Below are 16,124 nucleotides of genomic sequence, written 5' to 3'. Positions count from 1 at the left end.
CAGATGCAGCCACCGTGCCCCTGGCAGGAGGGTTTGCCGAGTCGCACCCCTGGCCGCGTCCCTCAGCTCTGACATGGCTCAGCTGGTCCAGACGCAGGGCCTCCCAGCCCTGGGGCCCTCGGCGCCAGCTCAGCAAAGGGAAGGAATGAGGTGGTGGTCCCACAGTCCTCCCAAGCCCACACTTGCTGCTTCCCTTTCCAGCACCGTCATCTCTTTTCCCTTCTTTGACCACTGATGTCTCAGAACAAAGTTGCCCTAAGGGCACCGGCCCAGGCCTGGTCCACCGAGGGCAGCCCTGGTGTCCGGGCTTTGTCTCCGCTCGGGTGGGTGGGGAGGGGGGAGGGGAGCTGGGAAGGGCTGGCGCTGTCTGCTCCTGCGCGGGGACCGCCAGGCCGCCGCCTCCTGGGGGCTCACCCCGCCTCCCTGCTCTCTTTCCGAAGGTACTTTTTTTTAAATTGAGGTATAGTCAGTTTGTTGTGTCAGGTGTACAGCACAATGCTTCAGTCATACCTGAATATATGAATGTATGCATTTTCATGTTCTTTTCCACCGTGAGCAACTACAAGATACCGAATGTGTCTGATGCTTGTGTTCCGCTGTTTATCTGGCGGTCAGGCCTGGGTTGGCCCCTGTCCTGGGAGTAAGGCCCAGCGTTCCCCCATGTGGCCACCAGAGGGCGCTCGGACTCCACTCTGGGGAGTTTCTCCTTCCCGCCTGGCTGCCCTGTGGTGATGCCGGATCCCAGGAAACTTCCACAGGAGCTGAGGCGGCTAAACCGGAGGCAGGGACCAGCTCCCGCCACCAGCACGCCCCCCAGCACCCCTCTGCTCCCAGCCGCCTTCTACACGGGGCCCCTCTCCTTCCAGGGGCAGCAGTGAGGAGACGGGAGGCTGCCCTGACGTCCCCGGGAGACGCGGACCGGCCTGCACCCTCGGGAGGGGCGGTGGTCCTGGTGGTGCCAGCAGCCCCCTCCTCTTGCTGGCTTCTCCCGGCCGGCCGTGGGGCCCGCTGGACCCATAGCTGGAGTGCAGTCGCCCGGGGCGGGCAGTGATGGGGCACTGGACCCTCGGAGCCCCAGGCCCAGGAAGGTGACTGTGCCCTCCCACACGTCACAAAACCACTCGAACAGCAGCAGGATGCATCTGCGGGTGAGCGGGCGGGTCCAGCCCCACCTCAGCCCGTGCTCATGCTAACACGAGGCTCCTCCTGAAGCAGCACACGTCACCCCCCAACCCCTCCACCCCCACATCTCTGCCCACGCTGCGGCTCCGTGGGCCCACATGTGGCCTGCCTGTGGGGTCTGGCTGGAGGGTTTCGGCCGGGATTCTAATGACAGGGACCTGCAGGGTGACAGACACAGGGACCCGGGACTCTTTTCAAAGACATTGGGTTTGTTTTGCCGCCCGCCTCTCGGTCGCAAGGCTCAGAAAGGGAAGCCCTGAGCCCTCCTGGGGCTGGAGAAAGGGAATTCCTGCTGAGATGGGCCGGAGCTTGGTGTCCAGCCAGAAGGGCGTCCGTTTGCCCTGGACGCGAGCGCATCGGCGCTCCCCGGCCCACGTGGGATTTCACGTGGGAACCGAGGTCTGTTGTGCAGGGCAGGTTTTCCCTTGGAATTTTTGGCATAGTATTTCTTCTAATTTATCTTTTTCAGATTTCTTGACCCTCTTATTTAGACGAGTTTCCCCCTTCCGGACACAGCTGCTCGTTCTGACAACCAGAGACACCCATGGAAGCACATCTTCGTACCATCCCGGCGTCTCCCTGTCTTGGGGCCTGGAGCTTGTCTAGACGGCGGAGCGTGAGCTTCTATCACTTTCTTCTTAATTTGAGAAAATCGAGCTCAGCCAAGAGGAGCCAAGCAGGCTGTCTCCCAGCGCTGACTTCCTGTCTCCCTGGGGGGACCTTCACCAGGTGGGGGTCGAATGCTGGGGGGTGGGCTTCTAGACCCTCTCTTTCCTCCTTTGCAGGTGGGCCTCTCCGGTTCACCCCACTCTCGATTAGCACTGAGGTTCACCTGGTACACCACCAGGTCTCCCTGGCTTGGTTGCCCCAGCAGGAAGCAGGTGCCCCTTTGAATTCCAACAGAAAATGTGCTATGATGGCTGCGCCCCATGACGCTTGGCCCCCACCCCGCCCCCACCGTGGGCTTGGTTTCCATAGGAGATCCTAGAAGATCTGGTTGGCAAACTTTTTCTCTAAAGACCCAGACAGAAAATATTTCAGGCTTTGCAGGCCGTGTGGTCTCTGATGCAACTGCTCAGCCCCGCTGTGGGAACGGGAAGGCTCCTGGTCGGCAGGCAGAAGAATGAGCCGTACGGGGGGTGGGGTGGGGTGGGATGGACCGACCACTTGTCTGCGTCATCAGGGGACCCAGACGCCCCCCCCCCCAGCCCAGGACCTGACTCACAGGCAGGCATTTTGTTGCTTTCTTGCCAAATCTTGCAACCGACTGGCATTCTTTGCATGTCTGCCTAGTATTTCCCACGTGGATGTGATGCTGACAGCAAAGAGACTCAGCCAGGAGAGGATGGGGCTGGGAGCTTCCTCCAATGGCAGGGACACTGTGTGGTTTGTCCCCAAGTAAAGACCCCACGGCCTGGCCTTCCCACCCACCAGCGGATTTCAACGGTGCACCCTCAATGACATTTTTTTCTTTCACATTTTCAGGACAACCTGGCGGAAGAAAATGTGACTCGTAGATGACCGTGTGGGATAGGAATTTTGCCACAGACCAGACATTGCAGAAAATCTCTGTAACTTCTTTAATTATTCAAACAATAGAGCACAAAGATAACAGTTTCAAGTACATTCTGATACGCGTGTTTGACAGGGATATGCATTTAGTCACCAGGGAGGCCGGCAGCAACACCACACACCCACTTGGCACAAACTCGTGGCCCCGTGAACTCTGAAGCGGGAGAAGTGGAGCCTCGTCTGACGGGAGCAGGCTGCACCTGCTGGATGCTTTGTACGCAGTGTCTCTATGAGGTGGACATGAAAAAGAGAGTTCTTATGGTGAAGCTGGAAAGGATCTTAAAAGGTGGGGCAGGGAGGAGGGGCGCCGCCACCTCGCCTGGCCAGGAGGGGGCGCTGCCCAGCGCCGGCTGCCTGGTGCAGTCGGGTCTGCCCACCGCCCAGCTTCTCTCTTGGACCCAACACTTCTCTCTTTAACGGATGGAGATGCCCCGCGGATTAGTCAGGCTGCTCACCACGGCCAGACCTGCTGGTGTGCCCTGGTGCTTCTGCTTTGACTAATACGCAGACCTGAACAGAAACCACCAAACTCACCAGGGATCGTAACCCCGTGGACCTGCTGACCACCTAGAAGACCAAAGAACAGTCTTTTACCAAGAACTGAGGACCACTCCTGCCTGAATGGCAAGCTCCGGCCTGCGTGCTGCGCCCCCTGCCCCCCGGCACCATCCATCCGAGCACACGGCCTCCAGGAAAAGCCACACCTTGCCAGACCTGCAGCCCAGAGGCCCCCCAGGGACCTCAGCCCGAGCCTCAGAAGCAGCTTCCCCAGACCTTGCCAAGGCAGGACTGAGGCTGCCCCTGGCCGTCAGGTTCAGTTCTGCTCCCCTAAACCCAGGCCAGCCTCCAGACGTGACTGATCTGCTGAGAGGCCCCCAGGCGACACCGCCCACCCTTCCAAAGCCCAGCTGGCACGGGCACTTGGGCCCAGAGCACAGAGCCCGTCTGGGCTAAGCCTGCAACCCAGCTCCAGGCGCGGAGGACAGGCCCCCCGGCCCCGCTGACAGAGTGCCCACGAGGGGAGCCCCAAGGCCTGGGCCGGCCACTAAGCCCTTGCCTGACAACCACTGCAGACAGACAGCTTGGGTGCGGAGACACCAGCGCGGCCCGGGGGCCCTGAGGCTCCCGTGGCTGTGGTGGGAGAGGAGGGAAGGCTGGGGTCCACACCGAGCGGGCGGAGGAGGCGCTCTCCCAAGTGGGCCTGCAGAATATCCACACTTGGTCCTCTGCTCAGGGACCCTTCTGCAAAGGGTTTCCCAACACTTCAGAAAGCAGCTAAGGACCTCCCCCCTGCAAGGCCAGGGGACAACGCACTCCAACCTGGGGCCACCGAGTGGAGGGACTGAAGTGGGCCAACAAGTCCATGGAGCCTGGGGAGGCAGTCTGAGCTCTGGCCCCAGGGCCACCTCCTCCAGGCAGGCGGCGCTGGTTAAGTTGGGGGGAGGTGGGGGCAGAACGGAACCCAGGACAGCACCGCCATCCTTTGAGTATAGAGACTTTCACACAATAAATACGAACAGAGCTGAGGTTTTTCTCCAGTGACGGAAACAAACAAGTTGATTTGGTTCCCTACTTTGGTTCCCTATGTACGTTGATCTGAATTCACAGTATAAGCAACACATCTAAATATAATACTGGGAACTCCTGTCAGCACTAGGTTTCCCAAACAAAGAAGCCAAAAAAAAAAAAAAAAAGGAAAGAAAACGGGGCTGCAACAGGAATTCTCAGTTATCATATACTAACCGGTCTGTGCGTGGCACATTTTATTTCTATAAAACTATTACAAAATATTCAAAAATATATTTTAGTAAATTTACAGCAGTTATTTCTCAATTTATTAATGCAAAAACATCCTTTGTTTTTCTCTGTACAAACTACAGGCTCCATCCTCGTGCGCTCTTCACTATGTGCACTTTTAAAAAATATTATTTTCTAATAAATTCTTTGAAGTTAAAAATAACAGAGGTCTTCCCGTTTGTCCAAGAAAAAAAAAGTGTGTATGTGAGTGTGTAACAGTCTTGACTTCCAAGAATATGGCCAAAATGGTGATGACAAAGCCAACATTAAACCAAGAAGATGATACAGGAGATGACTGTTACAATGGCAACTAGTTAAATTAAAATAATATATTTTCATATTTTACACTATTTCAAAAATGAAATGTAATTCAGTTAAGTATTGAGCTCTCAAAAATCTAATTTACAATTCTGTGTATAAAAATATAATTTGTGGACCCCCACGAAGCACGTTTCAGTTTACACTTGCCGACAAGCAGGAGCGTTGCAAAGCAGAAGTGGAGAGCAGAGAATTTTGCTTTCTGAAAGTCAGGACGAGGGACGTGTAGAAAAATAGCCTCTGAGCAGGTCGCTTGGCCTCACAAAATACTCTCCCCTGTGAGCACAGTTCACATGGTAATAATAAATTATCCAAGAAACAAACTATTTAAGGCTCTTGAAGGTCCGGTTCATATTATTTAAAACATCTATTCATACCAAACAAATAAATAGCCAGGAGAGGTGAAAAAATAACCGAAAGTAAACAAGAATCAAAAAATTCAAAAATATATATAGATGGACTAAGCACAACAACAGGATTTCTCGGGGCTTTGATTCCTTATAGTCTACTGTGGACTGGCCTACTTTATTATTATTATTATTAATTATTATTATAATTAAAGTCTCATTTCGTGCGCTTTTCCGTGTGTCATCTGCGGTATCTTGCGGTTGCCCCTCCCCCCGCCCGCCCCGCCCCCTCCCGGTGCCCTCCCCGGCCGCCCCTGGCCTTCAGCTGGACTTGACCGCCATGCCGAGCGGGTGCAAGGCCTCGCTGTCCAACAGCCAGGTGCCTATTTGGTAGAGCAGCTGCGAGTACCAGTGGACGCCCACGGCGGCCGGCGCGGCGGCCGTGCCTGGCGCACCCGGCGCGCCTGCCGCGGGCGGGGGGACGCGGCCGCCGCCCCCGCCGCCGCCCCCGCCGTCCCCGCCGCGGTCCGTGCGCGAGGGCGCCAGCGCGGCCAGGAGCGCGTGCGCCAGGCGGAAGGGCGCGAAGGCCCGGTGCGCCCAGCCGTGCTCCTCTATGACCGCGTAGCACGACGCCAGCACCCGGTTGATGAGGATGGTGCCCTGCGCCGTCAGCGGCGCGTACGCGCCCGTGGCTTCCTCGCGCAGCGTCACGCTGTGCACGGCGGCCGGCAGCAGCCGGCGGTCCCCGCCGCGCTCGGCCACCACGTACACGTGCTGGCCCGGCCGCACGCTGCTAGCGAAGAGCGCCCGGCGCGCCGACGCGCCCCCCGGCGGCCGCCCAGCGCCCGACAGCGCCTCGGGCTCCCAGGCGGCCGAGCCGTTGTGCGGCGCGACAAAGAGCAGGTGTGCGGCGGTGAGCAGCAGGCGCTCGCGGGGCTCCCGCGTCTCGATCACGTAGAAGACCTTCTTGGCGCCGTCGTCGCGGTCCAGGAAGGTGAGGAAGTCGCTGTAGAGCAGCTGGCCCTGGTCGTCGGCCGCCAGCACGCGGTCCCCGGGGCGCAGATCCTTCACCAGCTTGGTGCCGCCCTGTTCCAGGTGCACCGTGGCCGAGCCCGGGAAGCAGCCGCCCGATTTGGCTGCCACCGAGTTCTCTGCGGGAGAGGAGAAAGGAGAGAAGAGGAGAAAAGGTGGTGAGTCCCGAGAAGACACGAGTTTGGAAAGGGGGGCGCACGATTGGTGTCCAGAACGGGGATGCGCTGGGCTCCGGGGAGAGATTCCAGACTGGTCCAGTGCAGACCTCCCTATCCCATCCCCACCGCCTTGGTGACCAAATTGAGAGGCAGACATAGTCCTTAACGACTCTCTTAGGATTGGACTGGCGGTGACAAAGGTTGACTGGCGTCTCCAGCGGGAGGCCGGTTACACTGCTTTCCTTCCGCCCCCCCCCCCAGCTCAGCACACACCCAACCTCGCCACGAATTCAGAGGGTTATTTGCTCTCCACTTGGATTCCTCAGGAAGCCTCCTTGAGCTCACTCGGGCGCCAGGGCGCACCCTCCCTTCCTCCCGCCTCCGGCGCGGGGCGCGGCGCCCCCTGGTGCGCTCCGCACCCGGGCCGCGCGGCGGGGACCCTAGCCCGCCGGTCCCCAGCGCCCAGCGGGGGGCCTTGGTGTCGGCCCGTTGGAGGCGGAGGCGGGGTGGTGGTGGTGACAAATAGCTGTAGTAGTTGTAGCAACTGGACAAACATTCCAGAGAACTGGCCGAGGTGTGAAATCCGGGCCTTGTGTGCATTTTCTAATTAAAATCCAATAAAAGGCTCGGCATTGTCATTGTGATTTCTGCAACAAATGGGAGGCGCTCTCGGAAGAGGGGCCACTTCCATTTTCTCCCCCTCCCCTTTCTCGGCTCCCTCTCTCTCCAGCTCTCGGCCGCCCCCTCCCTATTTGCTCAGGTGCACCCCACCCCCCTTCCCAGTGCGATTCACACGCGGGCTCTCCAGAAGCCTGGGCCTCACAAGCACTATTTGCACAGTCAGGCCTCTCTTCCAAGCACTCAAGATGTGTATTTGAATTTTAAATGGCGGGGCCTGCTCCGCGCTCTGCAAGCGCCGGGTTCTCAAGGCCCCTTGACTACCCGCTTTCTCCGGCCCTCTGTGGCTCTCTGAGGCTCACTGTCCTGAGGACAATAATCCTAGTCGGGCGGCGAGCAGGGGGCCGGGGAGGAGGGGCAGGGAGGTCCCGGTCTCCTCTGCATTCCAATCTCCGGGATCATGCTTTTTGCAAATAGAGATCGCGAGAAAGAATCTTCCCGCTGGAATTACTGAGGGTTTTAATCTTCTCATAGGTTTCCCCGGCATGAAGTGCGGGGCTGGCCTTTGGAGACCCGCCGCAGCCGCCCGGAATGCGCCCGGGGCTCAGGCGAGCCCGAGTCGTCGAGTCGCACGACCCTGCTTGACACGCACCGCACCGCGCCCGGGCCCGTGTGCGCGGAATGCCAACCATCGGCTCCCCCGGCGGGATTACCGCTGCGCGCTGGCGAGGAGACCGCCAGGGACCCCCGCCCGGGGGACCCTGCGGCCCGGGCGGCCCGGAGGGGGCGGCTCGCCGCCCCCTCCATTAAGGAGCCCCGCGAAGTGGGGGCGCGCCTTCCTGCCCTCCTGTCAGCTGAGACTCTTTCTCGGGCTGTCAGCCCGGCCCTTCTCCCCACCCTTCCACACCTTTTCTTTCTGTTGTGCCAAGACGCCACTATTTTCCTTACCTCCAAAGTGTGTCTTGACATTTGGAAGTGTGTTTCTACTGACATACGCTATTAAAATATAGTTTAGGAGACAAACAGGCAAAACTGGGGGATGGGGCTAGGGGAGACGGTGCCTCCGAAATTCACTGTGAACTGTTTTGCTAAATGCACCAGCTTCTGCTGAGATGGAGAGAGCTGCATCCATAGCCCTGGGGCTGGTGCGTGCGTGTGCGCCTTCCTTCCGAAGCTGTTCCCCGCCGGCAACAGCATGTGGCGTTGCAGGCCCAGGGAAGTCCGCCTCGCGCCGCAGGGCCGCTGCTCCAGCTGCAGGCTTGGCTTTCCTGGCCCTGCCTGTGGCTCAGGACCGCCCAGCTGGTTCCTAACAAGGACGGATGCTTCTGGGCTTGCGGCCTCCAGATGTTGGAAGTGGTAACTACTGGGTTTATTACCTCCCACCAGGCCTCCTTCCAAAGGCTGAGAGACTGAGTGGGTGAAGTTAGTTTAGAATCCACAGGCGCTCAGTGGGGAGGGGAGTGGACAGGGGCTTCCACCCTGGGCAGAGCCTCCTGTGCTGGGGGAGGAGACTAGTAGGGGGTTGTTCATTCTTAAGCCCTATTGAGACAAAGGCTCTAGGCCAGAGCTGGCCAACTGGGCAGGGCTGCAGTCTCTCACCAGGAGAGTCTGCCCCCCATTTTCCCTCGATGTCTCTGCCACCTGCAGTGGGGGCTCCGGAAATGGGTGAGGGGAGGCTCAGGAAGCATATGCCCTCTGCATCTGGGCCTGGAGAACCGGGTCCTGTGTGGCCTCGACGGTAGGGACATCCTGGCTGGGGGGTGGGGCATACGCCCCAGAGACTATTTTCCCGCATAGAAACACCAGTCACCACCCAATCCCCTCCCTGCCTGCACCCCGCCCTCTCTACACTTTCTCCTTCCCCTGAGTCAGGCTGTAGAGCACACAGGGGAGCGGGGGGGGGGGGGCAGATCTGGCGCTGTAGGGGGTACTGTCGGCATGGGTGGGCCCGCTGCCTCACCTGCTTTCACGGAGCAGTGGATGTGCGCCTTGGACTCGTAGTAGACCCAGTCAAAGCCGGCCTCCACCGCCAGGCGGGCCAGCATGCCGTACTTGCTGCGGTCGCGGTCCGACGTGGTGATGTCCACTGCACGGCCCTCGTAGTGCAGGGACTCATCTGAGTGGTGGCCATCCTCGTCCCAGCCCTCGGTCACCCGCAGCTTCACGCCTGGCCACTGGTTCATCACGGAGATGGCCAAGGCATTCAGCTTGTCCTTGCACCTCTGCGGAGAGAAGGGGGTGCCCCGCGGACGTGAGCCTCTCCCCGGTGTGGGCTGCTCTGCGCAGTCCCCCAGGATGACGGCGGTGCGGAGAAGCAGGGGTCAGGGCCTGGACCTGGGCTCAGCCAGTGCAGGAGAGAGGGCACGCGGGTGGGAGGGGGGCGCATCTGCACGAGGCGCAAGTCGTCTGGGAGGTGACCTGAGGGCCTTTCTCCAAGTCTGCAATAGCAGAGCTCCTATCCTGGCATGAGAAGCAGATGACATTTCTTTGGAAAAAGTAAACTGCGTGTTTTTGGACCAGGACTGCAGACCCCTCCAGGAGCACCCTAGCCTATGCCCACATCCTCCTCCAAGACACCGTCCATGCCCCTGCCCTCTCTGTGGCCCCCGCTCTCTGCAACTGTGCAAGGCTCCACCCATCTCCCTGGGCAGACACCCTTGCCAGGAGGCCAGAGAGAGGCCCAGGGTGCAACTCCAAAGAAAAAAGAAAAATACACTGCTTCTAAAAGAATGAGAAGCCTGACCTTATCTGTGTGCACTCCCTCCTGCCCTGTGCCTGTCTGAGGTGAGAATTAAGCCAAAGGTGGGAGGGGGGAGCTGATAGCAACCTAAGGGGTGGGGGAGCCAGCAGTGGAGGGCAGCCAGGTGAGTTATAATTTTCAATACGGCCAGGGCCGGATGACAAACATTCTTTATCTGGACAGCCACATTCCTTTTCCCCGTGGAACTCTTTTCTCCTGGCCTTTCTGTGGTCTGATTGTGTCTCTTGTTTTCCTTAACCTGTTCCCCGCCCCCCCCTCTTGTTTTCTTGGCCGGCACAGAATGGTGTCCTGCAAGTTTGAAGAGCAAACTTAAGAGGTGGAGGAGGGGATGGGCTGGGAGGGGTGGGGGATGGGGAGCCAGAGAGGCCTGCAGCCTCGGAGCTCTGGCCTTGGGGAGCCTCCTTCTGGAAACTGCCCTAGTGTCCCCCCCACCCCACAACAAGGAAGCTGCCTGTAGGAGTAAAGAGACAGACTAGGCGGGACTCCCGTCAGGGTAGAGTTGTGGGAATTCCTGCGGGATTCTCGGGTCCCATTTAGAAGGGGATGCGAGAAAAAGCTGAATCGTGTGTGTGCAGATTCTGTCTCACTGGACATTTACACTGCAGCCGATGGGGTGCGGGATTTAAAAGAGGGGAAGTGGTGACACGGTCATGATGGGGGCATCCCCCGGAGAGGTAGACCGGAGGCGGGTAGGCAGCAATCCCAAGCTGCCTTCTGCAGAGGGCAGGACTGGTCTCCAGGCGGGGCGATGCTCTGCTTGGGACCCGCTTACCGAGATGAATAGACGGCCCCCAGCGAGGACCCTAATTGTAGAGCGGGGAAGGGCTCTTCCAACAGAGTGGGGGAGAGGCTCTGGCAGAGACTGCTGCAGGTTTTAATGGGATGTGACCGATTGCGCAACAGGAAAAGTCCTGTGCATTTGACAGCAATAAAAACCAGTATATGGTTGTAGAGTTAAACATACAAATGTGTGTGTGTGTGTGTGTGTGTGTTGGGGGATGGGGGTGGGGAGGTGGAGCAGAGGGCTGGGGGCGGCCCTAGTTAACAGGTCAGCGCTTGCAGGTTTCTGGTCCTGCCAACAGTTTTCTTAAAAAAAAAAAAAGGACAGAGTTTGAGTGAGGTCATCTTGAGGATTGAATGCGTTTTACATGAAAATCAATCAGTAAACCAGGGTCAGTTTAGAGCGGGGACGTGAAACCGGCTGCGCAGGCGCACACTACCGACGCGCACACGCAGACACTCGCATCCCGGGCCCCCATCCCACTCCAGCTCCCTGCTTTGGGGGCTCAGATGAAGCTTTCCGCAGCTTCCCCCGAGGCGGCTGGCGATGGGGAGGGCAGGATAGGGAGGACCTGTACCAGAGCCCAGAGTTTTGCGCTGCGCCACTTGGGCAAGAGGTGGAGACCCCAGACGAGGAGCCCCGGGCCCAGCCAGGCCCGAGTCTGCGCCCAGCGCCCCACGCGCCCTCCCCCGGCTCCGCCAGGCGCAACGCGGCCTCGGCCCCCGGCGGCAGGGCTCCCTGCGCCCCGGCCGCGCCGGATCGTCGCAGACCAAGCCGGGAAGCCCAGGCCGGTTATCAATTCACTGGGTCGTGTGCCGCGAATCAAGCCCGCCTCTGTGCAGCCACCGTGAAGCCCAGCGGGGCCGACGGGCCCGGCTTTGTGTCGGCGGAGGCCGAGTTGTTCCCCACGCCTGAGCTCCCGCCACCTCCCCAGTCTGCGCAGCCGCTGCGCGCTCCGGAGCCGAGGGGGGACTGTCACCGCCAACGCCGACGGGCTTCCCCGGCGCGGGGGAGGGGTGTCCCAACTTCAAAAGGGTACCCCCCAGTCCTTACACACACCCTTCTCCGCTCCTCCTCCCCCACTCCGGAAAACCAGACCCCTCCCATCAACCCACACCTGAGCGCTGCTCCCCGGGGCTGCCACGCACCCGGAAATCTGGCCCAACAGGGCGCCTGAGGCTGATCGCCACTGCAGCCCGCAGGCCCGGCCCCTCGCCGCCTCCTGCCCCCTCAGAGCCCCCTGGCACCCGCGGCCTGCGGGGAGAGGTGCGTCTGTCTGCGCTCTCCCTCTCCGAGTTAATATTAACCAGGAGCTCATGCGTTCCTGAACTGCTCTGAAAGTTCCACTGGGGACGATCTTGCCATGGTTGAGGGACTTGGGCGGCAGTCACATTAGAGAGACAGAGACACACAGAGACGGGGGAGGAGGGACACGCACCTGAGAACAGAGTCTAGGCGGTTATCTTAAGTGAGGGCCGGCGGGTGAGCAGGTGCCCCAGGAGCCCGGGAGGCGTTGCCTGCTCCCTCTCCCCGGGCCCTGCCCTCGCCGCCCAGGTCCCCCGCCTTCCCCACTGCAACTCTCAGGATCAGGGACGCAGGAAGGACGCGGAAGGGATAAACCGAGGGGCACCTTTCAGGCCGCCCCTCCTCCCAGCCATCCAGGTTTTTAGGGGACACTTGTGGGGTCCGTGGTGCAGTCCTGGCCCGGCCCTCCCCACCCCACCCCCACGCTGGCTGCCCCTCCCCCTCCTTTTGTGTCGGGAACGGGAATAGCCACTGCCCAAGGAAAAAAGTATTTGTTTTCGTTTCGTTCGTCTGAGGGAAGTTGACAGAAGGTCAGAAGTTCAAACGCTGCCAGCGCACGCGGCGGCGAGAGTGGCCGGGCGCCGGGCCGCGCGGCCGTGGGTCCCGGCGGGGCGGCAGGGGGCGGCCCGGGGAGGGACCGGGCGGGGGGCTCAGGCTGGGGCGCCCCCACCCTGGAACCGGCCTTTCCCTCCCGCCTGGTCCCGCCGGTCACGCCCGCGCCGCCGCTCAACCCGGGCCGTCGGAGCGCCGCCGGGAGCCCTGGCCGAGCCCGCGCTCGGGCGCGTGGAGGGGCGGGCGGGCGGCCGCAGCCCAGCCCCGCGCGCACTGAAACCCGAGCCGCGGGATCGATAGCCCGGGAGTAAGTGGAGATGAGATGCGTCTGCCTGGGTGCGCGGCTCCGCGCGCTCGCACTTGGTGGCCGGGTCCGGGGCAGGGCGCGAGCCGGGACCCCTCTCCCGCGTGGGAGACCCGGGACCTCGGCGGACGCTGAGCCCTCTGGCTCGGGGACCGCCGGTGTTCCCGACCCCGCCGCTTCCTCTGGCCTCGCCCTCTCTCGCGGGTTCGAGAGACCGCGGGGAGGCCCCTTCCCTCCCGCAGGGAGCGAGGCTGACCAGGGGGTCGGAGTCCGGGACGAGCTGGAGAACTGCGGCAGCCGGCTGCACGCACCCGGCACCCCGCGGCCTGCGCAGAGTTAACTGCGGCTCGCGCTGCGCTCGGGCACAGGCGCGCGTCCACAGTCGCGGTCCAGATTTAAGGTGGTCGCGAGGAGACGAGAGAGCGAGGGATAATGACCCTCTCCTTCGCTCCGTCTCCTACCCCGCCCGTTCGCTTAAGCCGGCTACCCCGCCGGCCCCTCTCCTCTCCGGGCTCCGCAGCAAGGCCAGAACCAGACTCGGGCTGGGGAGCCGAGCGGCCCAGAGGGGCTTCTGTCTCCCTCCCACCCCAGCCCCCCCTGCGCTCGCGCCCCACCAGCCCCGCTCCGTCAGCCGCGGTGCGCTCCTAGCCCTGAAGGTAGGACTTGAGTATTTTAATAGGGCAATAAAAAGGATGTTGACCTATATTTGCCAGGAAATCCATTTCCATCTTCAGTTACAGTGCATGGAGTTTCAGAAAGTCTATCATTGGCGGGGAGATTGGCAGCAGAAGTCTCAAACGGAGGCCAGGGGGAGAGAGGGGCTCCTGTTTTGCTTTGGTTCTGCTTTCCAGCCCCCTCCCCTCCCGCTAGTATGTAGTTGCTCCTAATTCCTATGCAAGCAGGTTGAAAACTAGCGTGATGCAATGCCAGTAAGTTCTAAGTCCCTCCCCTCAAGTACCGCGGGCTCGGGAGAACGAGAGGGCATCCTTAAAGAAATATCGATACATTCACACTCTGACGGGCACGAGTGCCAGCGATGGGATCGCAGCGGAGACATGCGATCCGCTCAGGGACCAGCCCAGCCGCCTCTGGAGCCCCGACCTTTTGTCAGAACTGCCTCCTGCCGTTCCCAGCTGAGGGTCTTTGGTGGGGGGCTGCAGTGCGGTGGTAGTGGTGGGAAAGAGCAGCACAGAGGAGAAGGGAAACGTGTAAGCGACGAGGCTACACTTGCACGGTGACCTGGACACCACTTTATGTTTAGGGGGGACTCTTGCCCCCTCCCTCCATTTCCGCTCCCAACTTGGAGAGGACAGATGCCCCCAAAGTGAAGGTCTCCCCAAGTTACAAGCCAGAGCTGAGGCAGGATGGGAAGGCCATCCCAGCAGGACACATCAAATCAGGGCCATCTATGGACCACATCTCCTCCCGTCCCTACCCCACCCCCACCCTAAACTTCTCCAGCTAGACCCTTTACCTCCATTCCCCGCCAGGAAGAGGAAGGGATGGGAGGCAGGCAGGTGGGTGGGGAAGGAGAGGGTAAAATCGCCTTTCTACCTGCCTCCAGAGCAAACAGACTGAACTGCATGGTTACACATAACCCCTTGAAAGCAACACATTCCACGCCCCGCGCTGGGTTTCTACCTGAGTCATCAGCCGGTCCGCTCCAGTGTTTTCTTCATCCTTAAATATGATGTCGGGGTTGTAATTGGGGGTGAGCTCCTTAAATCGCTCCGAGTTTCTTGTGATCTTCCCTTCGTATCTTCCACTGGCCCCTAGGGTCTTCTCAGCCACGTTGGGGATAAACTGCTTGTAGGCTAAAGGGGTCAGCTTTTTGGGGTGCCGCCTCTTCCCAAATCCCCTGCCGGGTCCGCACGCCAGCCCCGAGCACACCAACAGCGAGGAGATTAGCACCACCAGCAGACATCTCGCCAGCAGCAGCATCTTGTCCATGCAGCCAAGGACTTCAAGGCTGGCCCGAGCAGGTCCGAGTGCGCGAGTGTGCGTGCCTGTGCCCTCTCCCCGCCTCGCTCGGCTGGCTGCTGGCGCCCTCGGCTCTCTCTGCCTCGCTCTTTCTCTTCCTATATAACCTTGCCTGCCGCCGCTGCGGGGGACTCGCCACTGATCCCCACCCAGACGGGGGCTGGAACGGCAGGTTGCTGGTCGCTGATAACGGAACACATCAGAGTTGGGGCTCAAGACGGCAATCAGAAGACAAAAAGAGTCTGATTTTAAATGGTAGCAAGCCTGAGAGCTTGTGAGCGAGGCTGTCTTCAGTACTATATTATAGCTGGCAGGGGCGTATCTGATTGGCCAAAGCAGCACAAGCTTGTCTTCTGATGTTTAACCCTAAAAAAGACTAATTTTTTTTTCTGTAGCTGCTGTTGCTTTATTTTCACCTGAGGGCTTCGAGTTAAAAGGAAAAAAAAATCTTTACTAAGACAAAGGTGGGAGGGAGGGAGGAGGCAGGTTCCTTAGGGTAACATCGGTTCCCCCCTGCTTTGTGCACATCTCCTGTACCCCCTTCCCTTCCTCCAGAATGGTAGGTGCTTCAGTTAACACCAACTTAAGTTTTTAAAGGACAGTCTAGACACCCCCCACCCCAGGTTCCATCATCAAACAAATATTCTCTCAAATGTTTGAGGGGCCAAGCTGCCCAGGTCTTATTTAAATGTTTTCCCAGAGACTTTATCCTGCAGGCCAGGTCTCTCTGCATTTTAAAGAAAGAGGGTCTATGCCCCCTCCGGAATATTCCAGGCACCTCAGCCTGACCGGCTGGCCGTGCTATCTGAAGTGCTTTAAGCATCTTAGAAAAACTTGAAAATACTGCTCCTTATGGTGTTTCAATTAATGCATTATTTTTAACTCTCTGAAAGTGGAATGGAGGCGTGCTCAGGGGCTGGTGCAGGGTGAGCTGAGGACGGTCCAGCTGGCTGGGCCCAGCGGGTCTGAGGGCTGCACCCCAGCTCAGAGAAGGGGGCTGGTGCTGGTGCCTGTGTGGTGGGCGGAGGCCCATTGCGCCTGGGGGCAGCGGCGAGTGGGCAAGGCTGTGCACACACCACCCCCATGATTCAATCGATCGGAGCAAAGTGCAGGCCAGGGATGAGCTGAATGTGGAGCTCAGACTCCTTCCACACCATGCCGAGCTGGCTTCTCACGGCGCTCAGCAGGCCGGTCCGCAGGGGCCTGGGGGCTGGAGCCCGAGACGGCGCAGAGCCCCAGGGAAACAAGCAGAGGAAGGGAGTACAGGAGAGGGCACAGCACTTGGAGTTGGTGATGCTGGAGTCCCAGTTCCTGCACTTCTGTAAGAAACTAGCTAAAGTCTTATTTAAACCAGAAAAAGAAAATCTGAGAGTCCCCCTCTTTGCAGAATATGCCAACCCCCTTCTCTGCCCTGGCC

The 16,124-nt window shown here is 59.7% G+C and overlaps 1 protein-coding gene and 1 long non-coding RNA gene across 2 annotated transcripts; one reads left to right on the top strand and one right to left on the bottom strand.

Moving 5' to 3' along the window:
* The first annotated feature begins 920 nt into the window (after nt 1–920).
* LOC140697266 (uncharacterized) lies at nt 921–4,458 on the top strand. The gene is made up of 3 exons (XR_012074118.1): nt 921–1,389; nt 1,652–1,911; nt 2,668–4,458. It is a non-coding gene; the product is annotated as an uncharacterized lncRNA (long non-coding RNA).
* A 1,042-nt stretch (nt 4,459–5,500) lies between these two features.
* Nucleotides 5,501–14,968, bottom strand: SHH (sonic hedgehog signaling molecule). Its single transcript, XM_072964087.1, has 3 exons — nt 14,369–14,968; nt 8,985–9,246; nt 5,501–6,367 (listed from the first exon to the last, which is right to left on the bottom strand). The coding sequence occupies exons 1-3, from the start codon at nt 14,675–14,677 to the stop codon at nt 5,538–5,540; spliced, it is 1,401 nt and encodes a 466-aa protein (XP_072820188.1). The 5' UTR covers nt 14,678–14,968; the 3' UTR covers nt 5,501–5,537.
* Between the last annotated feature and the right edge of the window lie 1,156 nt (nt 14,969–16,124).

This window comes from Vicugna pacos, chromosome 7, assembly GCF_048564905.1.
Source record: "Vicugna pacos chromosome 7, VicPac4, whole genome shotgun sequence".
NCBI classification, from domain to species: domain Eukaryota; kingdom Metazoa; phylum Chordata; class Mammalia; order Artiodactyla; family Camelidae; genus Vicugna; species Vicugna pacos.
This window is presented reverse-complemented; position numbering and strand designations above follow the sequence as displayed.